We start from the raw sequence: 27,670 nt of genomic DNA, 5'->3' as shown, positions 1-27,670 counted from the left end.
TTTGCTCTTTTCCAATCCAGAACCTCAACTTTAGGCCTCTCCTTGCTCTTCCTTAAAACTACCCTAAAACTAACAGAATTATGGTCACTAGACCCAATTGGTTCTCCAACATTAATGTCCGCTACCTGACCTAGCTCGTTCCCTAACAGGAGATCCAGTATTACACCATCCCGAGTCGGTTCTTCTACTAACTGATTTCGAAAACAATCCTGAACACGTTTAATGAATTCCAGCCCATCCAGCCCTCTAACCGTATGGGTATCCCAATCAATGTGTGGGAAGTTAAAATCTCCCATGATCACTACCCTATGATTTTCACACATATACGTTATCTCCCTACAAATTTGTTCCTCTAATTCCCTTGGCCCATTTGGTGGTCTGTAATACACCCCTATTAGCACCCTCTTGCCTCCTCCACCCCTCAATTCCACCCAAACAGCCTCACTGGACGATCCCTCCATACCATCCTGCCACCTCACGGCAGTAATGTCCTCCCTAACAAGCAGAGCAACTCCTCCTTTTTTACCCCCTGATCTATCACATCTAAAACAAATGTATCCCGGAACATTAAGTTGCCAGTCCTGCCCCTCCTGTAGCCAGGTCTCACTAATTGCCACAATATTGTGACCCCAAGTATCTATCCATGCTCTCAGCTCATTTTCCTTGTTCACTATGCTTCTTGCATTAAAATATATGCATCTCAGAGAATGACCCTCACATATATTCTCTTTTTTACCTTCTACCCTAATCTCCATCCTACCTTTCTTATCTTTTTTATTCCTAGCTAGGTGGCCATACTCCCTGGACACTGCTTTCACCCTCTGTTCCCCACCCCCCTGCCAAACTAGTTTAAACCTACCCCCACAGTCTAGCAAATCTACTTGCCAGCACATTGGTCCCCCTCCAGTTCAAGGGGAGTCCGTCCCTCTTGTACAGGTCCGACCTTCCCCAGAAGAGATCCCAATGATCCAGAAATCTTATCCCTTGCCCCCTGCACCATCTCTTTAGCCACGCATTCATCCTCCACATCCATTCAAAAGCTGGGGAGTAGGGCTGAACGGGACGATGGACCATCTCTTTGGGCTGACTTCTATATCTTATGACCTTGTGGAACCTCTAAGAATGGAACACTCTGAAATGGGACTGAAATTGGTAAATTTGCATGGGAGAAATATGATCTGAGCCCCAGTTTATGGCTGCTGTGAATGTCAAGGTAAATTCTACTGCTATATTTTTCCTGGCCACTGTTATCTGGGCTTGTGCTAACTTCCTACAAATAGTTCACTGTCGAGTTAGTTTTTCAGCATGGAAGACAGGTCCTTCGGCCCATCTTGTTTATGCTAAACAAAATGTCTACCCTACGTTTGCCTACATTTGACCCAAAAGTTTGTTGTGTGCAATTTGATAGCCCAAGACACTTATTAAGTTTGCTGTTTTAATTTGTGATGCTTATTTTTCTTTATATCGTAAGCTCATTCCTGGGGAGGGTGGGAGCAATTGTGCAAACATGGTGGCCAATTTATTCTCCTTTGTCAACACTGCCAAAATTAGGGTAGATTCACAATCTGGGAAATAACAAAGAATGCTAAGGCTTTTGTTTTCATGCCAGGTCTAAATACAAATCTTAGATTCATTTTATTAATCTTAGCTTGCCACTGCACTTTGCATTCTTTTGTTAATATTTCTGAAATTTCTATCAGTTTTGATATTATATTATTTCAGCATAAATTGGGCACAGTTGGCGTAGGGGTTAGTGCAATGCTGTTACAGCACCAGTGGTCAGGAACCCAGTGTTCAAATCTAGCACAGTCTGTAATGGGTTTGTATGTTCTCCCCATGTCTGCATGGGTTTACCTCAGGAGCTCTGGTTTCCTCCCACCCTTCAAAATACATCAGGGGTTGTAGGTCAAATGGGTGTAGTACCAAAGAGACTTCAAGCTACTCGAGATGTCAATTTATAGGCTAAAGGTATACTTGCTGCACGACTCTTTATTTACCCAAGGACATTGTTGGGTTCTTGGAGAAAATAGGTCAATTTTTGTTTCATTCTCAAATTGAATTGAATTGAAACCAGCAAGGTGTGGCACGATCAATGACCACCCACAGGCATGAAGCAAGTAATCAAAGGCTTTATTAACCAGAAAACCTTGCATGCTGTAGGCTCATGACCAAGGCAAGTATGGCAGGAGAAGACTAGGGCTATCCACCTTTATTAGGGATCTTAAAGGGATGAGCTACAGGTATGGAAGGCGGGCCAGCCTGCCCAGTCCAGCAGGATCATGCTTGCAGTACTGCATTCCACCACACAAGGCTTAAAGAAGTGCATGATTTGTACTTGGCTTGATTCCTATACCAATGGGTGTAAACGATGGGTAGCTGGTGGATACTGAGAGAATACATTGTTTATTGCATGTTGTGACTCCTCAGCTATTTGCTTGCTGAAAGTACCTTTTTGAATAGGAATAGTTTTGTCAGCACATATTTCATTGCCTCACCTGAATGATTATGTTGATGCATGAGTAGCTAGCCTATTAATGAATATAACCATTCCTTTTCATTGGGAATATCTTATCCATGCCAACCAGGCTAGTTCTTTTTGCCTGCATTTGGCCCATATCCTTGTCAACTTGTCCTATTCTTGTACCTCTCTAAATGATTATAAAAAATCACATTCGTCTCCCATTTCATCTCTTGTTCCTTGTGCCCATCACCCCTCTGGTCCCTTTTAAATCTTTCCCCTCTCACCTTAAATCAATGCCCCCTAGTTTTAGATTCACCTACCCTGGGAAAAGACAATGACCTTGTGTATGCCCTTCATGATTTATAACCTCCTGGAGGTTCCCCCTTATCCTCCCGTGCTCCAGGGAGTAGAGTCCCACTCCATCTGCTTGTAAATCAAGCTCCTCAGTCCCAGCAACTTTCCTATGGGTCTTTTCTGCACCCCTTCCAAGTCTGTACCTTTCTTGTAGCCAAATGACCAAAATTTCATACTACAAGTACAGTCTCATCGGTGTCTTGTACAGTTCTCACGTAATATTCCTGCTCTGTACTCAGTGACTTGACCAAGGAAGACAAATGTGCCAAATGCCTTCTTTGCCACCCCATCTACCTTCATTACCGCTTTCATGGAACTATGTACCTCTGCCCCCAAGTCTCTCTATTCTACCATATTCTCCAGGACCCTACCATTTGCCTTTTAAATCCTGCCCTGGTTTTTACCAACCCAAGTGCAACACCTTGCACTTATCAGTGTTGAAATCCCCAGTTCATCTAAATCCTATTTGTAATCTTAAATAACTTTCTACACTGGCACTATACTGTACCACCAATTATGGCATACCTCACAAGCTTACTAACCATGCTGAGTATATTGTCATCCAACTCCTTAATAATGATGGCAAACAGCATCTCTGTGATGCACCACTGGTCATAGGTCACCAATCTGAGTAACAAACTTCCACCACAGCGTCTGTCTCTTACTATCAGGCCAATTCTGTCTCTAATTGGTCAATTCACCTTGTATTCCATGTGATCTGACCTTCCACACCAGCATTCCAGGTGAGACCTTGTCAAAGGTCTTGCTACGTCCATGTACACAAGGTCTCTGGCCCTTTGTCTCTTAAAAAAAATCTATCAAATTTATGAGATGTGATTTCCCATGCACAAAGTGTAGCGCTATCAATTAGACCTGACAGACCAGAAGTCGAGATTAATAGGCTTTACTCGCTATAAACATACAGTCATATCTTGCATGCTGTTGGCCCGATTCCAAAACAGTACTGAGGGAGGGGGATTGGGCGATACCGCCTTTATTAGGAATCCTGGAGGGGGAGGACTTACAGTATCGGCAGCAGGCCAACCAGTACAATGACTGTAATACAGTGTTCCATCACATTCACCCCAGTCCGGCAGGGTGAAGTGTCAGAGTTCATTCAGGGTCTATTTACAGGTTCAGCCCGTCCGGTGGTTTCATCCATCGAACTGACTGTCACAGTGCTGGCTGTGGTGTTGCTGTAGGCTCCTGGGCTGCAATTCGGATGGCTGAACAGAATCATTTGCCGCAGGTTCGTGGGGGGGGGGGGGGGGAATGTGGGTTGGAGCAGTGCCGCTGGTGCCAATAGTGGGTCGGATCCTTGACCATGTCTCTGGTAGTTGTAGTCGTGGAGAAGGTGGGTGCTGGTCGATCAACCATGGATGGTTCAGCAAGCACCACAGTTGCAGGGGCTCCTGCATATGCCAGGTCCCGGGCAGAGACAGTGTCTCTCTGCCCTTCCTGGTACTGCACTTAGGCACACTGGGGGTTCAGATGGAGGAGGTGGACTTTCTCAACCCAAAGGGTCTGCTTTGTGGGTTCTGGTGTGTCTCCGGAGTAGCATAGGCCTGGGGTCATCAGCATTGTACCTGACGCCAAACTCACAGGGAAGAAGAATTTTTCATGCGGCATCACATTTGCTGCTGTACAGATGAGGGATCTGATGGTGTGTAGTGCCTCGGGTAGGATCTCTTGCCAATGGAAGATGGGAATCCCATTTGTCTTGAGGGCCAGGAGGATTGCAATCCAAATGTTGCTCTTCTCCCTTTCCACCTGGCCATTCCCTCCAGAGTTGTAGCTGGTGGTCCTACTCTTGTCTATGCCCTTGGCCAGCTAGTATTGGTGCAACTCCTTGCTCGTAAATGAGTACCCTTGGGTATCCGAAGAGTGTGAAGAAGTAACGCAGGGATTTAATGACTGTGGCCATAGTCATATCTGGGCAGGAGATGGTGAACGGGAATCATGAGTATTCGTCAACAATGTTGAGAAAATACACGTTCCGCTTCATTGGGGGGTTGGGGGGAGATGCAATGGCTTGAATTTCTTAATTAGACATTCAAAGGGGCAGGTGGCCTTGATCAGATGAGCTTTCTCCAGCCGGTAGAAATGTGGCTTGCACTCCGCACAGACTGGGCAGCTGTGGGACAGTTCCCTGATGTCCTCAACCGAATATGGGAGGTGGTGGGCTCTCACAAAGTGATAGAGCCTGGTGATTCTGGGTTGGCAGAGGCTGTTGTGTTGGGCTTGGAGGCGATCTGCTTGCACGTTGACGCAGGTACCCTGGGACATGGCATCAGGAAGCTCAATGAGCTTTGTGGGCTGGTACAAGTTCTCATAGTTGTAGGTGGACATTTCAATTCTCCACCTCAGGATCTTGTCATTCTTAATTTTTGCCCGCTGTTTGTTGTTAAAGATAAACATAAATGTGACTGCATGTTGGTCAGTCAGCAGGGTGAACAGTTTGCCGGCTGGGTAATGCCTCCAGTGGCACACAGTTTCCACAATGAGCTGGGCCTCTCAATGAGTGCCAGAGTTCAGGACCCTGAAGGGTGCGTGAGAAAAATGCCACAGGCCTCCCTGCCTGGTTCAGTGTGGCAGGCAGGGCAAAGTCAGATGCATCCCTTTCCACCTGGAATGGGATGGATTCATCTTTGATGTGAGTGAAGACAACTTGGGCTTCTGCTGACAGGGGAAAAGTAGTAGTTTTTGCCAGAGGGTGGGCTTTGTCTGCATAATTATGGACCCATTGTACATAATATGAAAAGAACACCAGGCATCTTTTCAGGACCTTGAGGTTATGGGGGGAGTGGGATCTCCAGCAGGGGCCACACACGCTCAGGGTCAGGTCCAATGACTTCATTCTCCACCACACATCCTAGATGTGAAGTGCAGAACACACATTTCTTCTGGTTGTGTGTGAGATTTGGAGGAATTTTTGCAGGTTAGCATCGTGGTCCTGCAGGTCATGGCTACAGATGGTCATATTGTCCAGGTAGGGAAACATGGCTTTAAGTTGGTGGTCATCCACCATTCAATCCATCTCCCTCTAGAAGACCAAAACCCCATTCGTGTCTCCAAAGCAGACCATGAAGAAATGGTAGAGGTGGCCGTCCGTCTTGAATACTGTGTATGGGCTGCCCTCTAGGCAGATCGGGAGCTGATGATAGACTAACTTTTTTTTAAATTATAATTTTTTATTTTTCACACTGTGAACCATATTAACCAAAATATGTACAAACATTTCTCATTAAATATACACAGTGGCATTTTCCCCCTTTTTTCCCCTCTTTCCCTCCCTCCCTCCCTCCTTCCCACCCCCCTCCCAAACCAATAAATATTCAACATATACAATACAATAAAACCATAAAAGAATGTCTTCACACAAAGGAAAAACAAACAGGAAAAATGTGTCATCTACTTTTACACATTAAATCAAATCATTTTGTCGTCTTATAATTTTTAAGGGATGGAGGTCCGAGGCAAGCTCTCTCTGTTATGTTCCATATATGGTTCCCAAATTTGTTCAAACAATGTGACTTTATTTTTTAAATTATATGTTATATGTTATTTTTTCCAATGGAATACATTTATTCATTTCCATGTACCATTGCTGTATTTCCATTTTCCAAGTTGACATTATACATTTTTTTGCTACTGCTAAGGCTATCATAATGAATCTTTTTTGCACTTTATCCAATTTGAAGCCTAATTCTTTACTTCTTATGTTACTTAAAAGAAAGATCTCTGAATTTTTTGGTATGTTGTTTTTTGTGATTTTATTTAATATCTGATTAAGTCCTTCCCAAAATGTATTCACTTTTGTACATGCCCAAGTTGCATGTACTGTTGTTCCCGTTTCCTTCTTGTAGCGAAAATACCTATCTGATAATGTTGGATCCCATTCTTTTAATTTTTGAGGAGTGATATATACCCAGTGTAACCAATTGCATTACCTTGTTTATTATATTCTTCATAATGATGAATGAGATAGACAACAGACTCACCAAGGCAAATAGCGCCTTTAGAAGACTACACAAAAGAGTCTGGAAAAACAACCAACTGAAAAACCTCACAAAGATAAGCGTATACAGAGCCGTTGTCATACCCACACTCCTGTTCGGCTCCGAATCATGGGTCCTCTACCGGCACCACCTACGGCTCCTAGAACGCTTCCACCAGCGTTGTCTCCGCTCCATCCTCAACATCCATTGGAGCGCTTTCATCCCTAACGTCGAAGTACTCGAGATGGCAGAGGTCGACAGCATCGAGTCCACGCTGCTGAAGATCCAGCTGTGCTGGATGGGTCACGTCTCCAGAATGGAGGACCATCGCCTTCCCAAGATCGTGTTATATGGCGAGCTCTCCACTGGCCACCGTGACAGAGGTGCACCAAAGAAAAGGTACAAGGACTGCCTAAAGAAATCTCTTGGTGCCTGCCACATTGACCACCGTCAATGGGCTGATAACGCCTCAAACCGTGCATCTTGGCGCCTCACAGTTTGGCGGGCAGCAACCTCCTTTGAAGAAGACCGCAGAGCCCATCTCACTGACAAAAGGCAAAGGAGGAAAAACCCAATCCCAACCAACCAATTTTCCCCTGCAACCGCTGCAACCGTGTCTGCCTGTCCCGCATCGGACTTGTCAGCCACAAACGAGCCTGTAGCTGACGTGGACTTTTTACCCCCTCCATAAATCTTCGTCTGCGAAGCCAAGCCAAAGAAGAAAGAATATTTTCATAGTTCCAGAACGTAACTTTTCCCATGCTTCATTCTTTATCTTTATGTTTAAATTCTTTTCCCACTTTTGTTTAGATTTATAGCATATTTCATAATTTTCCTTACCTTGCAGCTTAATGTACATATTTGTTATAAATCTATTAATTATTATTGTGTCTGTAATCACATATTCAAAGCTGCTTCCTTCTGGTAAACTCAGTCTGTTTCCCAATTTATCCTTTAAATAGGCTTTCAGTTGATGGTATGCAAACATTGTACCGTGAGTTATTCCATATTTGTCCTTCAACTGTTCAAATGTTAATAAATTATTTCCCAAAAAACAATTTTCTATTCTTTTGATTCCTTATCTCTCCCATTCTCTAAAGGAAAGGTTATCTATTGTAAAAGGGGTTCGTGGATTTTGCGTCAATAACAATTTTGGTATTTTGTAATTTGTTTTTTTCTTTTCTACGTAGATCTTCTTCCATTAAGTAAATGATGCAATGCTGGTGAGCTTTTATATTGCACCAGCTTTTCATCCCACTTATAAAATATATGTTCCGGTACCTTCTCCCCTATTTTATCTAGTTCTATCTTAGTCCATTCTGGTTTTTCTCTCGTCTGGTAAAAATCTGATAAATATCTTAATTGTGCAGCTCTATAATAATTTCTGAAGTTTGGTAACTGCAAACCACCCTGGTTATACCTCTCTGTTAATTTATCCAACACTACCCTCAGTTTCCCCCCTTTCCACAAGAATTTCCTTATTATTCTCTTTAGTTCATCAAGGAATTTCTCTGTTAAGGGAATTGGTAACGTTTGAAATAAGTATTGTATCCTTGGGAACACATTCATTTTAATGCAGTTCACCCTCCCTGTCAACATTAGCAGTGATTCTTTCCAATATTCTAAGTCTTCCTACAATTTCTTTATTCGTGGCTGATAATTTAGTTTGTATAAGTGGCTTAAGTTATTGTCTAACCTGATCCCTAGGTATCGGATTGCTTGTGTTTGCCATTTAAATGGTGATTCTTTTTTTAAATTCTGTATAATCTGCATTACTCATTGTCATCACTTTTATTTGCGTTGACCTTGTACCCCAATATTTCTCCATATTCATTCAATTTCTTATGTAATTCTTTTATTAATATCTCTGGTTCTGTTAGGTATACTATGATGTCATCTGCAACTGATTTTATACTCCTTTATTTTTATCCCTTTCATTTTGTTTTCTATTCTTATCAGCTCTGCCAATGGTTCTATTGCTAAGGCGAACAATGAGGGGGATAATGGACTTCCCTGCCTAGTTGATCTTCTTAATTTGAATTGGTTCGATGCATATCTATTTACTACTACCTTTGCCAGTGGTCCATTATATAATGCTTTAATCCAATTAATATATTTTTCTGGCAGATTGAACTTCTGTAATACTTTAAATAAGTAGTTCCACTCTACCCTGTCAAAGGCTTTTTCTGTGTCTAAGGCAACAGCTACCGTTGGTTTCTTTTTCTTTGAGCTGCATGAATTAGATTAATAAGTTTACAGACATTGCCTGCTGTTCGTCTTTTCTTAATAAATCCAGTTTGATCTTGTTTTACTATTATTTGGTACATAATCGGCCAATCTGTTTGCTAATAATTTTGCTGCTATTTTATAATCTGAGTTAAGTAGAGATATTGGTCTATATGATGCTGGTGTTAATGGATCCTTCCCCGTCTTTGGTATTACTGTAATTATAGCTGTCTTTCATGAGTCTGGCAAGTTTTGTGTTTCTTCTACCTGATTCATTACTTCCAGGAGAGGAGGAATTAATAACTCTTTAAATGTTTTATAAAATTCTACTGGAAATCCATCTTCTCCTGGTGTTTTATTGTTCGGCTGCTTTTTTAATATATCCTGTACTTGCTCTATTTCAAATGGTTTTATCAGTTTGTTTTGTTCCTCCTTGCAATTTTGGCAGTTCAATTTTAGCTAAAAACTCTTCTATTTTATCATCTTTCCCCTCATTCTCAGTTTGGTATAATTGTTCATAAAATTCCTTAAAGTTTTCATTAATCTCTGTTGGGTTATATGCGATTTGTTTGTCCTTTTTTCTTGATGCCAATGCAGTTCTTTTAGCTTGTTCTGTTTTAAGTTGCCAGGCCAATATTTTATGTTTTTTCTCCCAATTTGTAATACTTTGGCTTTGTTTTCATTATGTTCTTCTCCACCTTGTGCGTTTGTAATGTTTTGTATTTTTTTTGTCCGCCAATTCTCTCCTTTTCTTTATATCGTCCCTTTTCACTAGCTCCTTTTCTATACATGCTCTCTCCCTTTCCAGCTGCTCTATTTCCCGGTTGTAATCCTTTTTCATCTTAGTTACATAACTTACTATCTGTCCTCTAATGAAGGCTTTCATTGCGTCCCATAGTATAAATTCATCTTTCACAGATTCTGTGTTTATTTCAAAATATGTTTTCATTTGGCATTCAATAAACTCTCTAAATTCTTGCCTTTTATGTAGCATAGAGTTTAACCTCCATCTGTATGTTCTTGGTGGGATGTCCTCCAGTTTTATTACTAATAACAGGGGTGAATGATCTGAAAGTAGTCTAGCTTTATACTCCGTTTTCCTAACTCTCCCTTGAATATGAGCTGTCAACAAAAAAAATCAATCCTTGAGTATGTTTTATGCCTATAACATATAACAATTACAGCACGGAAACAGGCCATTAGGCCCTTCTAGTCCGCACCGAACCAAACACCCCTTTCTAATCCCACCTCCCTGCACAATGCCCATAACCCTCCATCTTCTTCTCATCCATATACCTGTCCAACCTTTTCTTAAATAATACAATTGACTCCGCCGCCACTATTTCTCCCGGAAGATCATTCCACACAGCTACCACTCTCTGAGTAAAGAAGTTCCCCCTCATGTTACCTCTAAACCTCTGCCCCTTAATTCTTAACTCATGTCCTCTTGTTTTAAACTTTCCTCCTCTTAACGGAAATAGTCTATCCACATCCATTCTGTCTATCCCTTTCATAATCTTAAATACTTCTATCAAATCCCCTCTCAACCTTCTACGCTCCAAAGAATAAAGACCCAATCTGTCCAATCTCTCCCCATACTCCAGATGCTTAAACCCAAGGCAACATTCTGGTAAACCTTCTCTGCACTCTCTCCACTCTGTTTATATCCTTCCTATAATTAGGCGACCAGAACTGCACACAGAACTCCAAATTATGCCGCACCAACGTCTTATACAATCTCAACATCACCTCCCAACTCCTATATTCCATGCAATGATTGATAAAGGCCAGCATACTAAAAGCCTTCTTCACCACCCTATTCACGTGAGTTTCTACCTCCAGGGAACGATGTACCGTCACTCCTAAATCTTTCTGCTCTTCTGTATTCCTCAATGCTCTCCCATTTACCACATATGTCCTATTCTGATTCTTCTTACCAAAATGAAGCACCTACTCGAAATGCCTACTCGAATAAAATGAGTATTCCTTCTGTTTTAGGTGCTGCCTCCTCCATATATCCATGTTTCATGTCCTGCATTGATTTAACCATAAATTTGGCTACTTTATTCTTTTTGCTTGTCTTTTGTCCAGTTTTATCCAACATCGGATCCAAATTAAGGTTAAAATCCCCTCCTATCAATTTAATTCCTTGTGTGCCTCTAATCTTCAAAAAAAATCTTGCATAAACTTTTGATCCTCTTCATTAGGTGCATATATATTGAGCAAATTCCAAAATTCTGAGTATATCTGACACTTTATCATTACATAACTCCCTGCTGGATCTGTTATTTCCTCCTCTATCTTGATTGGTACATTTTTGTTAACTAATATGGCTACATCTCTAGCTTTTGAATTATATGATGCTGGCGCTACGTGTCCTACCCAGTCTCTCTTCAATTTGTTATGTTCCACTTCAGTTTGATGCGTTTCCTATGATAGACTAACGAGGTCAATGGTGGTGTGGTGTGCTGTTAGCAAGAATCAGACACACACAAGGTAAAGACTACAACAGGCTTTAATCTACAAAGACTTCCACAGAGCCAGGCTGGCTGTAGCTGCAGCAACTCTGAGTAAGACCTCAGGAGGCCGGCGCAGGCTTATATCCAGAGGGTGATTGACACCCGACCGGGTGGGGCTTGATCCATTCAAGCCGACTGATTGACAGCCAGCCAGGTGTTGTCTTGACCCTTACACTCCTGCAGGTGGAGAGGTTGCTCCTTGCAGTAGGCCGGTGGTGTACCACCACAGGTGGAGAAGACCCTGTATTGGGCAATCTTGTTAACCATATCAGCTGAGCGGGGAAGGGGTAGGATTCCAAGAGAGTGAACCGGTTGATGGTCTGGCTGTAGTATATGACCATCCTGTGCTTCTCTCTGCTCTTTACCACCACTTCCTGCTCTCTTCAAGGGCTGGTGCTGGACTCCATGATGCCCTCTGCCAGAAGTCGCTTAACCCCACCCTTGATAAAGACTCTGTTCTTAGCTGCCACCGGCTTACAGTTGTGAGTGAGGTTTTGGAACTGTAGTGGGGTGGGGGAAGGATGGTGGAACCTGGAGGGCGTACAGATCGGAGATCATGAGCAGTGGGCGGTGTTTGGGTCACAGGTTTTCCTTGTTCGGGGAGACAAGTGGGTGTTTCAGCGTTGGTTATTATGTACAGTGAGGTAAGGGTGGAGCCCTTAATATTCCATCAGAAGTTGGCATTGGAAGTCAAGCCCCAGTATGACCTGTGCACAGAGTTGTGGCATCATGAAAAATTTAAAATTCTTGTACTTGGTGCCACCCACGGTTAGTGTTACTGTACAGCTCCCTTGGATTTTGGATGATGGGACTTGAAGGCCAACAAGATTTTACACTGGATTGGGGTCACTGTGGGGGAGCAGTGCTGTACAGTACCCAGGTGTATGAAGCTTTTGGTGCTTCTTGTGCCAAACAAGCAGTTCGTAATACAGTCCTTTACCTCAATATCCATGGTGGACCTTGCTTATTGATGTGGGCTGCTCTGGTCCAGAACGTAGGATGCCATTGTCAGTCTCACTTCTGTGTAAGTGCGTGTTGGTGTTCTCTAAGATGTCCGCCCTGAAGATGGCTGCTTCCATGGTTCATACGCAGTCGATGCCGGAAGTGACATCGACCCTGGCCATCGTGCTCGGGCCCCTGCTGTGCTGTTTTCTGCGACTGGAAGTGGGGTTGGAAGTGATGTGGTCCAAGATGGCAATGGTTACTGTTCACACACAGCACTGCAAGGGGAAGGTCTGGGCCTACATACTCTTGCATAGTGTCCTTTCCTTCCACAGCTGGACAGGTCACGCTTCTGGTAGGGCAGTTCTTCCATGGATGCTTTGTCTGGGCTCAGTTCCAGTGCTTGGCAATAGCAGCTGCTGTTTGGGACCACATGTCTCAAGATGGTGGCGCCTGAACTCCACACGTGGCGGCCGTGCTGCCAGAGGAGTAAGCCTTTGTGTTCTGTTGGGCCGTCTCTAGTGCCTTGGCGAGATTGACCATGTCCTGCAGGGTCTGATCATCCTTCTCCAAGAACCTTTGTCTGATATGGTCAGACCTGAGACCAGCCACACAGGTGTCCCTGATCAGCTCCTCCTGGTAGATGGCTGCCGTAATGATAGTGCTGCCACAAGCTCTCTCCAGCTCCCACAAGGCTCGAAGGTATTCATCAACAAACTCACCAGGTGCTTGTCGATGGCTGCTCAGGAGATATCTGGCATAGATTATGTTCTTTGAGGCCCAGTACTGCTTTTACAGGAGCCCCATCACGGTTGAATAAGTCTCACATTCTCTAATCATCTGGAAAATGCAGTGGCCGACCTGTGCAAACAGCAGGTCTCTCTTGTCGACTTCTGTTGTGTCGCCTCATAAAGAAAGGCATTCAGGCATTGCAGCCACTGATCAAATTTTATGGAGGCCTCTGGATCCTTGGAGTCAGCATCCAGCTTCTCCACTCGCATAGCCTTGTCCATGACACGGAGGTATAGTAATTAAATTGTAGCGCTATCAATTAAACACGATAGACCAGAAGTCGAGACCAATAAGCTTTAATCACTATAAACTTATAGTCATGCCGTTGGCCCGATTCCAAGGCAGTACTGAGGGAGGGGATTGGGCGATACCGCCTTTATTAGGGATCCTGGGTGGGAGGAAGCATGGTAACAGGCCTTTTTGGCCCATGAGCTCATTCTGCTTGATTACACCCAATTAAGTTACAACACCTGTACATTTTTTGAAAGGTGAAAGTAACCAGAGCACCAAGATAAATAGGGAGGATGTACGAACTCCTTACAGATAGTGCCAAATTCAAACCCGGGCCACCTGTGCTGTAACAGCATTGTGCTAACCGCTACACTAAACATGCCATCTAACTATGCTTAATTAGTCCTTGTCTTTCCAAATGCATGTTGGTTCTGTCTCTCAGAATCCCCTCAGTACCTTAGTTAATAATTTAGATGTTAAGTTAATTGTTTGCTCATATGAGGTCACTATTTGTACAACCTGCAGGTCTTTCATTTATGGACTTGGGAGATGAAATGACTTGTTTCCATGCTGAATACCTTTGTGGCTCTATATAATGTCTTTTCATGCAGCAAAAATGTCCCAAGGCGTTTAATCAGGGCACAAAAATTTTTGCCAAGCCAATCAAAATGGATTGTCCAAAATAATGTTGGACAGTCTAAAGTACAAAGGAATTGGCCTGTTTGAGTGAACAGCAAAGTGCATACTTGAGTCCCCAACTCTGGGGCCTCTATTACCTGTGGATGTCGTTTAACTGGTTTCTGATGGGTGAGATGGTGTAATGTATGAAGCTAGTTCATCTTTTCTATTTTGCCAGTGAATCTCTGGCATTCATAACATTGAACAATGGAAAAAAAAGTTATAGTTATAATTTTTTAGTACTTAAAAAAAATTGATTCAAATACTTAAGAACCAGGGAGGAGTTATCACAATTAAATGCATTTGAATTAACAATATGTGAATGACCTTAAATCTGTGTTTTCCTTTGGGGTCCTTCCTCCTTATTGGTATGAGGGCAGGTTTTCCCAGTTGATGCTCTGTTGCTCAGTTCAAAGAAGAATTCAGTATTTGGATAACAATTAGAACAGCAGCTGCAAAAACCTTTTGGGTTGTTCGGAACACGTTTCTGTACAAGTGGTCCTCAGAAATGATTCAAAGAGCCAACTGGGCCCTCCACTGCTCAATTCTGTTTCTTTGCTGAGTATTTTCAGATGTGTCTTAAAGAGAAAGATAGGGATGTGGTAAGCTTGGGACCATGCTTAAGTGTAGGTAAAATTGCCAATGGTAAAATGATTACGTTGAAGCATAATTAAGAAGCCAGGATTCATGGAGTGCAGAGTTCTCAGTGGGATATTGGCCAAGAAGAAATTACAACAACTGGGAGCATTTAGACCAGGAAGGGGCTTGAAAGGAAGAAAGAGAATGTTAAAATTGAACTGGAGGTCATTGTAGGTCAAGGTGATGGATGAACCATAGAATATTGTAGCACATAAACTGGCCTTTCAGCCCATCTCATCCATGCTGAACTCTTAATCTGCCCTAACCCACTGACCTGCACTCATTCATATCCCATCCATGAACTACGGTAATTACATTTTTCTTAAATGTCAAAATCTTCTTTATGTGCCCACCACTCTCTCCTACAATTTAAAGTTGTCCATAGGGCATACATGTTTAAAGTCAAACTATCTCATTTTTATGTGGATGTATCTCCTTGTTGTGATAAATGAAACAATGTTGATGCTTCATTAATTTATATGTTTTAGACATGCCCGAGTCTTGAGAAATATTGGATCAAACTATTTCAAACTTTCTCTGCACTTTTTAAAGTTAATTCTAATCCCTTAATTGCTTTATTTGGTATTGATGGAGAGCGTGACCTAATGTTAACAACATCTGAGCTACACGTACCCTGTATTAGCTTTTATTTCTTTTATGGCTAGGCAGGTTGTGTTGCTCAGATGAAGGGATGTTACCCCATCTAATCATGCTCAATGACTACGTGACGTCATGTGATGTTTAAACTTAGAAAAGATTAGATGCTCATTTCTCAATTTTAATGTAAATGTTCAAATGCTGTGGTGACCCTCTTTGAATTACTTTTATAATCTTTGATTGGTTATGAAGGTAGAAGTGTTGAATAATGAGGTAATTTATCACTGATAAGAATTCAGTCTTTTTTTACTTTCTTGATGGTGGGTTTAGATTTTCCTTTTTTATAATAAAATATCAATACAATATAATCTGTTTGATTAAAATGTGGAGAACTTTGGATGAAATAATATGATTTAAGTGTAATGTATCCTTTTGAATTTTAATATGTACTCTGTATTTTGGATGTGAAATATCAATGTTAATAAAAATATTGAAAAAAAGAAAGAAATGACAAAATCAAGTCCACATTCATTACAGCTCATTCCACACTCTCACCACCCTTTGCATGAAGAACTTCCCACTGATGTACCCTTTAAACATCTCACCTTTCACCCTTAACCCATGTCCTCTAGTTGTAGTCTCAGAAAACCAAGTGGACAGGACCTGGTGTGAGTTTTGAATTATATGTTTTGAAAAGTCTTCTTTGGCTTGGCTTCGCGGACGAAGATTTATGGAGGGGGTAAAATGTCCACGTCAGCTGCAGGCTCGTTGGTGGGTGAAAAGTCCGATGTGGGACAGGCAGACACAGTTGCAGCGGTTGCAGGGGAAAATTGGTTGGTTGGGGTTGGGTGTTGGGTTTTTCCTCCTTTGCCTTTTGTCAGTGAGGTGGGCTCTGCGGTCTTCTTCAAAGGAGGTTGCTGCCCGCCAAACTGTGAGGCGCCAAGATGCACGGTTGAGGCGATATCAGCCCACTGGCAGTGGTCAATGTGGCAGGCACCAAGAGATTTCTTTAGGCAGTCTTTGTACCTTTTCTTTGGTGCACCTCTGTCACGGTGGGCAGTGGAGAGCTCGCCATATAACACGATCTCGGGAAGGCGATGGTCCTCCATTCTGGAGACGTGACCCACTCAGCGCAGCTGGATCTTCAGCAGCGTGGACTCGATGCTATCGACCTCTGCCATCTCGAGTACTTCGACGTTAGGGATGAAAGCGCTCCAATGAATGTTGAGGATGGAGCGGAGACAACGCTGGTGGAAGCGTTCTAGGAGCCGTAGGTGATGCCGGTAGAGGACCCATGATTCGGAGCCGAACAGGAGTGTGGGTATGACAACGGCTCTGTATACGCTTATCTTTGTGAGGTTTTTCAGTTGGTTGTTTTTCCAGACACTTTTGTGTAGTCTTCCAAAGGCTCTATTTGCCTTGGCGAGTCTGTTGTCTATCTCGTTGTCGATCCTTGCATCTGATGAAATGGTGCAGCCGAGATAGGTAAACTGGTTGACCGTTTTGCGTTTTGTGTGCCCGATGGAGATGTGGGGGGGCTGGTAGTCATGGTGGGGAGCTGTCTGATGGAGGACCTCAGTTTTCTTCAGGCTGACTTCCAGGCCAAACATTTTGGCAGTTTCCGCAAAGCAGGACGTCAAGCGCTGAAGAGCTGGCTCTGAATGGAAAAGTAAAGTGAAGGAGACTGACGAGGAGGTTGTTGGAATTATTAAGTTTTGGGTGGGAGTTTCAGTGGTAATGAAGGATAGTGTTCAAGGAGTTGGAAGCAGGGAGATCAAACTTTTGATTTTGATCCAAAACTTGTGAAGTTTTACTGTCACACAAGCAAACTGATTTAACAATGTAGTGTTTAATCTGTGAGTCTTTAATGTTCAAGCTTGTTTAATGCTGAAATGTAACTTAATTGTGGTTAGTGGATTGGCTATAAATAAGATAAGCCTGTGGAAAAAAGAAAATCAGTACTCACTGCTTGATTGCTTAATAATATAGCTGTGGAAGTGTTTTGAAGGGGAAAAGTTGATATGGTGTGGATGAATTCCTTCTGGATTTATTTGTTGAAACCATCTAATTTCTTTGCTGACTCAATAAAATTAAATGGATCCATCAAGTTGGCTGATTTCAATCAAACCATTTTGTTGATTGGCTGCCTGCTATCAGTGACCTGATTTCCCATGAACTCATTGCTGGGAGTGTGATGGGTGGGAGGTCTTGATGTATGTCACCATTAATTTGTCACGTAATGGTTTCTCTTGAAATAAAATCAAAATGAATTTCTGGCACTGAAGAAGGGAACAAGTTTATGTTTTGAGGCAAAGTGATATTCATTAAACTTGACATTAATTGTCAATTATGCATAAATGAGAGGAGGTGAAGTGGACTGATTTTTTTTGTATTATTCTCGCTCTGTTGAATTGTAAAAAGCCCCCCTCATAAATGCAACACTGTTCAGTTGTAACCCCTTAACTGAGGGTAAGGAGGAAAATTTTAACTCTTATTTCCTCAAAGGCTGACTGATAAAAAATATACAGCATAGGATAGAACAGATCAGTTAGACTTGGAAATCCAAAAATGTTTGAATTGTTCAGCATGGTGGCAATCTGGCACATAAAGTCTTCCAAATAATGCACTAATTATCCCATTCTTCCCATAGCCAATTTTTTTTTGTCTTCATATATTTATGCAGTTCTTCACTGAGTTTGCAGCCACTGCCTGGTGTGGTTATCAGCAGTACATTCCATATATGAACCATTGAATGCAGAAAGATAATTCCCTTGCTCGTCTCCTAAAGGAAAATGGATGTTGGACGAGGAGAGAATTGTGTTCTAAAGGGGCTTTTTGTACACCTCATCCCTTATCCCACCCCATATCTATCCCATTCCCACTTTCTGGTTCACTGTGACAAACATGGAAGTGTTAATTGGGCTGAGAGGCTTGAGCAGTAAACATCAGCTGACATTTTGATGAGAGAAAGTTAAATGAGAACAATGTTGATAAAAGGCAGTTATGCTCATTAAAAGTCCTGAATAACATGGGTCTTTGTTTAGTTATCTTCTCTTTCGGTTTCAGTACCAGCTGGTGGCTGACCTGTTCCAGGACGAGGACTGTTCTGTTTCCACTACAAAAGCAAAATCTTTAAAAATAAATGTTCGGCCTTTCAAACCTGCCATGAAGATACCCAATAAAGACCACAAGAAAACTGTTGGACATCAGGTATACTTGGTCTCTATCCCAAGCAATATTTTTTCTGTAATTAGCCAATCTGAAGTTGAGTGGGGAAAAAATAATTGAGTGGAATTGCATCTTATCTTTATCTTCATCCTTGCTCTCCCTGGCCTCTTGCTTTTCCTCTGAGCTCCAGGCTCAGTAGTGAAGACTTGTCACCATGGGCATTCTGCAATGTTGCCGGATTATGAGTGACAACTGGGCCTTGGGTAAAGCTAACTGCAATCCCACCCATCAACAGCTCAAATATCTTCTCGCACCATGTGCTATCAGAATTTTGTGGAAATAGTTGAAGCAATTCAACCATTAAATCAACTGAAGAAAAATTAAAACAACTGGAGAATTTTCACTTGAAGAATTTTCTCTGTTAAATTAATTAAAGTTCAAAGAAAACCAAGCTGCTTACCACTTTCACTAAAAATACAGAGTTCTTTCTTCACAGATCTATCAGTTACCATCAGTGAGGTTCTGCCCAATCATTACTCACCTACTTTAGTTCTCATCGTCTGAAGCTTTTGTTTCACTGCGGCGATAAATGATATACGTCTTCCTCCCCAATCTGAGTAACTATCACGGAATGTATAGAGCAAATGCCATTTCAGAATGATAAAGTGAGACATGTTATTTTTAACAATGTAATTAGGTTCAATCATCTTTTTGAGTCGGACTTTTGGGCCTACCAGAGGATGATTTTATTGTACATTCAGGGGCTAATTCACAAGCGATCTAACCATTTTTTGTTACAATTAGCTTTTGTTTCTTGCACTCTATTTATCTGTTGTTTCATACTGGTGGGGTGGGAGTAAATACCCACATTGCACTTGCATTATGGCAAGCTTCCCGCTATTGATGATGAGTCATTGGTTGCCAGCAGGTCAGGCAGCAGGGAAGTTTCTGCCTTTACCCATTGTCTGGTTTGTCACAGCACACAAAACCAAAGCAGTTATGGACTCAAAGAATATGCTGAGCTCGGGACGAGTCAGGGTGAATGCTGTGACCTTCACTCCCACTGTCATTGTCACGGCTCCCCCTGTTCCTACCTCTAAACCTTCGTGGAAGTCTCCAGTCTGCTTCCCCCCAAACTATACTGCTGCAACAATAACACTGGACAACTAACTTTTTTCAAAAGGTTTGCTTCCTGAGAAAAATGAGGAGTTATGATAGACAATTTCAAGCTGAACCCAAAGATAATTTCAGATTTGCTACATCACATATAAAGTTGGAGAAATACTAAATGAACTTTTATTGAATTTAACATGTTTAATCACATAATGATGTTGACATGTTGCGTTAGTTCAACTGACCTAAAAATTTCATTTGTACTCAGCATCTGATGCCTCTCATGTCAGAGTCAATGTCGGCCAGTATTGATGGATTCGAGATGTCCTGATACCACTTTTCCACATTCACAATGTCCTGGTGAAACCTTTCAGCATGTTCGTCACTGACTGCACCAAGATCAGTGGGGACGAAGTCCAAGAGCAAATGCAGAAAATGAATGTTCAATGACATGTTGCACTTCATTGTTTTGTCTGCTTGAAATAGACTTAAAATATAACAGGAAATCACAAAAATAAATTATATCTAAACAAAAAAGTGCGTGTTATTTAAAAAATTAAGGTGTTTTTTGTAATCAGCAGCTCAAAACTCAAAAGTGTTCAGGAAGAAAAATCTTTGTTGTCCAGTGTAATTAGTGTTCCTGGCACAATACCTGATCAGCTGCTCCCCCATAACAAGCTGCAGACGGCTCCCCAGTTGCTACTTCCCAGCACCCAAACTATTTTAGGAAAGTTATTTTATGTCACTAAATGGTGTCACAACAAAATTAGTATAATTGAGGTTTTTTTTTTTACCATGCAGGTGAACTGCACATGTGATGGGAAATCCATAACTACTTGATAAGTGTCAGTGTCCACTGATATTCATTTAATCGGTCCAATGTTGCCTGGTTTTGGTTTAAGCTATTAAAAAAAATAGTTTAACCCTTTTTTGCAATTGCTAGCAGGAAGTCAACCACATCAAAGTAGAAACTTGCTGCAGAATGAATTGTGATTAAATTCCTGCACAATTGGAGCTCAGTGGAGGAGTTGATACCTGGAAAGGAAGAGGGAGAGTCTCCACTGGCAACAATGTACAAGCTCATTAATCTTTTGGTTTAAATTAATAATCAGCATGGATTTTTTACAGATTCCAACATAGGAGGGGCTCTTGCTGTGTTTCTAGGCCATAAATTGTAACTTGAAGAGGAAGGTAATCTAATTGCTCCACTTGTTATGATCTACCTTGCAGAAAATGTTTAATGACTTATTGCAGAAGTCTGCCAGCTGAAAACTTGCAAGTGAAGAGGAGAGGAAAGTTAAGAAAGGTGTCCATTCTTCATACAAATGAATTAATTTTATAATTCCAACATTTATTCTCTGCTTTCCTCCCTGCCACCTTCAAAAGCATCACAATTATTCATTCCCACTCCTTTTGGGCAAAGTTTATTTACTTGCCAATATTATAGATAACGTTTGGTTCCAGTGTGTGTGGGAGAGGATTGACTACATAATGTAGAATTATCTGCTGAATGATTCATATGGGGGGAGTTGAGTTTGAAAAGAACCACCGTCTGAGCAGAGAAAATGTTTGGATCAGCTGGGAAGAAATATTTATCAAAGCTCCACAAAGCAAGACAAATGGTGTCTCGATGTTACACAAAGTCAACCTTGCAATGGATTTATCCATGTTGAGACCACCTTGAACAAACTGAGATGGATGGCCACCGCTATTTATTATTGTGTTCGGAACTTCTAAGTACAAGGTGAATGGGCATATTTTGGCACAAGTAAACGTACTGTTAACCGACAAGTAAAGAGCAATTGAAGGTTGGGAGTTCCAGCCTACGGTAACCTTTCAATGAATTCTCTGAAATGAAATCCTAACCCCTCACACGATTTGGATTAAACCATTGTTATTGTGTAAATGTGAGATTGAATATCCAGAGAAGAAGGGTGAAAGTCATCTCAACTAAGGTGAGTATATATTTTAAAAAAAAGGTTGAGTCTGATGTGGCCTCAGAAATCAACAGCCTTCACACCTTGAGTTAGGCGGATACACTTTCTTCAATTAAGATTATATTTATTTTTCTGGGGCCTCAGAATTGAGAGAGATCTGAAAAGTCCATTTTCCTTTCAGTTTCGAAACTCCCTGCATCTATTGATGGAGACCCTGAATGCCACAACACCACATTACGTGCGCTGCATCAAGCCGAATGATGACAAATTTGCCTTTTCGTAAGTAATGTTCATTGATCAATATCACAGTTATAATTATCTGCATTTAGTTTCTCTTACTAAAGTCTATAACCTTGGCCTTTCCTACATTAAACTCATTTGCCAAATTCTCATCCCTTGCTCAACCTTTCTGTATCCTGTTGTCCAAATATCCTTATTACATCATTACACCACCTATTTTCGGATTGTTAGCAAATTCTGATCCCTTCTCCAATCAAATAATCAAGGGGCCATGAACTGACTCTTGAAAATTCCCTTGGTTATGAAATTCCAGAAAAGAGCCCTTTTTTCCTCTCAAGTGATAATCACCCTTCTCTTTGCTGGCATATTTCTTGACTCTTGTACCCAGATATCGTGCTGACCTGCTTTCAATACAAATTTCCTTGGAACTGGGAAAGCTGGACATTTTGTTGACATCTGTGGAAATAATATGAAAACAGCTGGTGAATTCAGCATCACCTGTACTCTACTATAATTCAAAGTCAAATTATGATTCAAAGGATAGTAGAAATCTAGGTAAAAGCCTATGGATCAATAAACATTTGAAAAATCAGAATAAAGACCTAGCTCAATGGGAATCAAGTGAAGTTATGGCGCAAATCAGATGTGGTCTAATTAAATAGATCATATGTTCTACCTTTGTCATCGTTTTTTCTTCAATAATTTCTGTGATTGATGTGACATTTTAAAAAATAAAGGTGGTTGCCAATGGCAAAATCAAGCAGAGTCTTTTAATTAATGTCTATAATTTTAATAATGTTTATAAATAGATCTCTGAAACTAGAGCAATGTTTGTGTAATTTGAAACATGCTCTAAGAAAACTTGATAGCCACAGTTAAAATAGTTCCCATATACTTAAATAAATGTTGTCAATGTTATAGTAAACATCTCATATATATTGTAGACTGAAGACATTTGCATTTCCTGATTGCTTGGCTTGTTGAAATGACTGAGACAAGTCTGTTATTTTCTGGCTGTAATTTTTTTTAAAGTTGGCAATCCAGGGCAGTACAGCACAAACATGATACATTTTTTAAACCCAAAGAAGCCAATAGGTTCTATTGGCATATAACAAAACAGATATAAATACAAACTTATTTTGTATCATAAAATATAATCTTCAAACCTTTATGCTGAAAATATCTGATATTATCAAATTTTTATTTTGTTATGAGATGAAGAATGAGAGTTAGTCATGTGCACAATTCAAGGAAAGTCTTAATTATCACAGCTTCCCAGGTAATATAAAGCACAGCAACAACAATTTAAGTATAATTAAAACATGAGGAAAAAATTATAACTATTAAAATCAAAATTGGAGTAGAATTGGCGTAGCGGTTAGTGTAATGGCTTCACAGCGCTAACGATCGGGACAGGACATTGAAATCCCACGCTATCTGTAAAAAGTTTGTACGATCTCCCCACGTCTGGGTGGGTTTTTTCCCACTGTTCAAAAAAAACATCCCAAGAGTGTAGGTTAATGAGGTGTAAATTGGGTGACATAGACTTGTGGGCCGAAATGGCCTGTTATTGTGCTGTATGTCTTTTTAAAAAAAAATCCTTCAAGTATTGCTGAAATCTGTTTTCTTCACTTTTGGTTTATCTGTAATGTACATGGTTATAAAGTCAAGAGATTTAGTGTATGATCAAAAGAAAAAAAAAACATTTATATTGTTCTCCATAATTGCAGTAGAACTCCCAGAGTTCTTTGCAACCAATGTGATATTGATGTGATCAGAGCTGATCCATTGCCACCACTGTACAGATCTATTCTGTGCCACACCTTTCACAATGGTCAGTGTCCCCTTCCCACTTGGTTTAGTGCTAATTAGAGGTTGACATTTACTTCCACTTAATGCAATTTAGAGCATCATTGTCCCTGTCAATTACTGCAATTAATTTAATGGCTCAATCACAAATCTATCAAGAGGCTCCCAAGAAACTGCTTTACCTAAAGCGGTTCAAATGCCACAAAGATCTGTTGGGCTGAATACTTTAGCTTCTGTAAATTTTGTACATTCTTAGCCATTGGCGTGACAAGGAAAAGGAAGAACATTCATAAAGATCCTGATATATGCACAGAACAGCCACTGCTGGTCTCAACCTGCTGAGTTCCTCCACAGACTGTGTGTAACTTCAGATTCTGGCACCTGCAGTCTCCTGTGTGACCCACAAATTTGAGATTGAAAGTTAAATAATTGAGGGATTCTAATGTAAGGGGAACAGTGAATGGTAGGTATCTTAAAAGCATTGATATACACAGGGATCTGAGGGTTCAGGGCCATCGATCCTTGAAAGTAGACACAAGTAAATAGGGTGGTAAAGAGGATATATGGCATGCTTTTTTTGGCTGGGATATTGAGTATAAGAAAAAGGAAGTCTTATTGCAGTTGTATAAAACTTTTTGTTCAGTTGAACTTGCACTATCTTTTGCCATTCTCGTTGACCCTTTATGTGAAGGATGGGGAGGCTTTGAAACTGCTACAGAGGAGATTTGCCAGGATACTGCCTGGATTAAAGGGAATTGGCTATGGGGAAAGTGTCAACAAGCTTGTGTCATTTTCTCTGGAGACTCTGAGGCTGAGGGAGGCCTGGTAGAAGATTGTAAAATTATGAGAGGCAAAGATAAGGAAGATAGTAAGACTTTTTTCCCCAGGGTAAAAATATTATACTCTGGAAGACATGCATTTAAGGTGCAGGGTGAAGTTAAAAGGAAAAGTGCAGGGTGAGTTTTTTTTTATACATGGAGAGTGGTAGGTTCCTGGAGCAGGTTGCCAGGAGTCGTGGTGGAAGCAGATTCAAACATGGCAAGCAGAAGGATACACCCCCCTCTTGGGCATCAGTTTTGGCACAGACATCATGGGCCAAAGAACCTGATCCTGTGCTGCTCTGATCTATGTTCTAATTTCATCATGGGGGAAAAATAATATTGTGTTCCAGGGAGAAAATTTTCTTGTAATCTGAAATAGCATTCAAGTTCTTCTAGATACCATGATTTATTGTATTGTATTGTGAAATGGATGTTTTGAAGATTGAAGATTCCTTTATTGTCATGTCACAATACAGAAAATGTAATATTATATGAAATTTCCTTTTGCTTGCTCTTCTCTTTGGCTTGGCTTCGCGGACGAAGATTTATGGAGGGGTAATGTTCACGTCAGCTGTAGGCTCGTTTGTAGCTGACAAGTCCGATGCGGGACAGGCAGACACAGTTGCAGCGGTTGCAAGGGAAAATTGGTTGGGTGGGGTTGGGTGTTGGGTTTTTCCTCCTTTGTCTTTTGTCAGTGAGGTGGGCTCTGCGGTCTTCTTCAAAGGAGGTTGCTGCCTGCCGAACTGTGAGGCGCCAAGATGCACGGTTTGAGGCGATATCAGCCCACTGGCGGTGGTCAATGTGGCAGGCACCAAGAGATTTCTTTAGGCAGTCCTTGTACCTCTTCTTTGGTGCACTTCTGTCACGGTGGCCAGTGGAGAGCTTGCCATATAACACGATCTTGGGAAGGCGACGGTCCTCCATTCTGGAGACGTGACCTACCCAGTGCAGTTGGATCTTCAGCAGCGTGGATTCGATGCTGACGGCCTCTGCCATCTCAAGTACTTCGATGTTAGGGATGAAGTCGCTCCAATGAATGTTGAGGATGGAGCTGTAAGGTAGACAAAGAGTCACCATTAGTGTTGCCTGGTGCCCCTTTCAGTAAGAGAGAAGGAGTAACAAAAGAAATTCCCTTCCTTAGAATCATTTTGTTACCCAATAAGCAACTGTTAGTTAAACAGAAAGTTAGAGGTGCTAACTAAATATACAGTGACAATTTCCCACTTTAAAGTTGCTTCGTATAAACCTTGTTTAGAATGGATGTAAGATTTTGAAAAGAGAATTATTTTTCAGATGGGAAATGGTGGGTGTCTGGGAGTTTGCATCAAACTTGGAGTAAATACTGCGTAGATTCAGAACTAGTGCCAATATACATTTCATTTGACATTGAAAATAGATTCAAACTGAACGTGACTGAATAAAAATAGTAGGTCAAAGTCCCAGTTTCTGATGGCTCTAAATCTGAGGTACAAAAGTATAATTAATGTTAATTTGGGACATTAATAGCTTTTGCAAATGTAGTATGTCCAGGCAGAATTACAGTATCAATGAATCAGTACAAGTCTAAGTAAAATGCTCATCTTGGCAGGTTTGATCCAGCGCGAGCTGTACAGCAACTCCGGGCCTGTGGAGTACTGGAGACCATCCGTATTAGTGCTGCCGGATACCCATCCAGGTAAGCACACTGCTCAGAATGACACAAGTACTGGAATCCTGTGGAATCAATGAGAGGCTGGTGATACTCGGCATGCCAGGCAGCATCCGTGACTAGGAATGGCCAGTCATTCTTTTGGGTCAGGACCTTTATTGAGACTAAAATGAGAAGGAGTGATCTTGGGTATGTCAAAAGAGGGGGGGGAGCGACAATGGGGGAGGGCAGTTGGAGAGGAAAGCTAAAACAGAAGTAGCTAAAGAAAAGATAGAAGCAGAAGAACCAGATAGAGGTAGGGGTTCATCTAAAACCCTTGCAAGCACGTGGATAGGAGGTGAAATCAAGATCCCTTTTTAACAGATGGGTAAAATTTGAAGACACTGCACCTATTTGAAGCCATTCAGTTCATATTTCAGACTGCTCATGTGATTATTTAAAAAAAATCAGAGGGAAAAACACAGACCAGGGGTAAATACAAAGGCCACAGTTATAATGCAGCTCATTTTCAGATTGAGCCCAAAAGACGATCACTTCCTTCGACTGCATCCTCCCTAATTCTCCAGTCCTTTACTGATGTACCTACTATTCACATAACCCTTGACTCCGTAAGCAGGATATTTTACCTCACTAGATATTGTCTGCATACATAGATAGCAAGGGTTTGAGATGTGAAGTATGTCATGGTTTTTCTGTAATTCACGTACATTTGTGCATGTTTGTAGTAATCCTGTTGCAAGTCTTCACTCTCATTTGATCACTGCATGCAATCTTTTTCAAAATCCTCTGTTGAATACAATTCTCCACTTTCTGAAGCACCTGAAAACCAGCAGAATTCCAGGAAAAGCAAGTAATGTATTTTGGCTTGAGAAACAAAACCAAAAACTCTCCTGAGTGATGTAAACCAGTTGGAGAAGTCCATGATAGAGTCTTGAAGGAGCCAAGAGTGAAATATAGTCAATATCTGAAGTCTCTGGTTAAAAATTAATAAATCTTCCTTTATTAAAATGTGTGCATGTTATAATTTTCTCAATAGAAATCTTACCTGAATTAATTGGTAGTGATTTCATTTATGTGCTGAAGAAGGTGCCATGATTTAATTATTGTTGAACTGTTTTCATCAACCATTGAAATGGAATGACTGAAATGTTGGGTTTTATTGGATAACAAGAGCTGCTGTGTTATTTATGGTGAGGAATGAGTGCAAAGATTGATACAATGATATTGTTTGAGTCTTTGAATGGATCCAAAAAGGCACTGAATTTCTAACTCCATGACTTTCAACTGAAGTCTGCAAATTTTCTCTCATGGCTTTTGAAATGTGACTACAGTAAGAAACAAAATGTAGGAAAGAGCAGAAATGTCAAAAGAGGCTCGTTAACTGTTGTATCTTGTTATTGATATTCCTTCCCTGTAGAAATGCATGCAATTTTTGATATCACAACATTATTGTGTGACAGAGTATTTAGAGGTGGTTTGGGAGGAATTGTTAGAGCA

At 41.1% G+C, this 27,670-nt stretch overlaps 1 protein-coding gene across 3 annotated transcripts in view; it reads left to right on the top strand.

Annotated features, from left to right (window-relative positions):
* Positions 1–27,670, top strand: part of myo5b (myosin VB) — a 264,470-nt gene that overhangs the window by 153,384 nt on the left and 83,416 nt on the right. For all 3 annotated transcript variants that reach the window (XM_069923885.1, XM_069923884.1, XM_069923886.1), the window contains 3 exons: positions 18,504–18,647; positions 21,837–21,934; positions 26,114–26,200. In XM_069923885.1, coding sequence (XP_069779986.1) covers positions 18,504–18,647; positions 21,837–21,934; positions 26,114–26,200 — 329 coding nt within the window. The remainder of the gene's footprint in view (positions 1–18,503; positions 18,648–21,836; positions 21,935–26,113; positions 26,201–27,670) is intronic.

Source organism: Narcine bancroftii, chromosome 3 (genome assembly GCF_036971445.1).
Source record: "Narcine bancroftii isolate sNarBan1 chromosome 3, sNarBan1.hap1, whole genome shotgun sequence".
Classification (NCBI taxonomy): domain Eukaryota; kingdom Metazoa; phylum Chordata; class Chondrichthyes; order Torpediniformes; family Narcinidae; genus Narcine; species Narcine bancroftii.
This window is presented reverse-complemented; position numbering and strand designations above follow the sequence as displayed.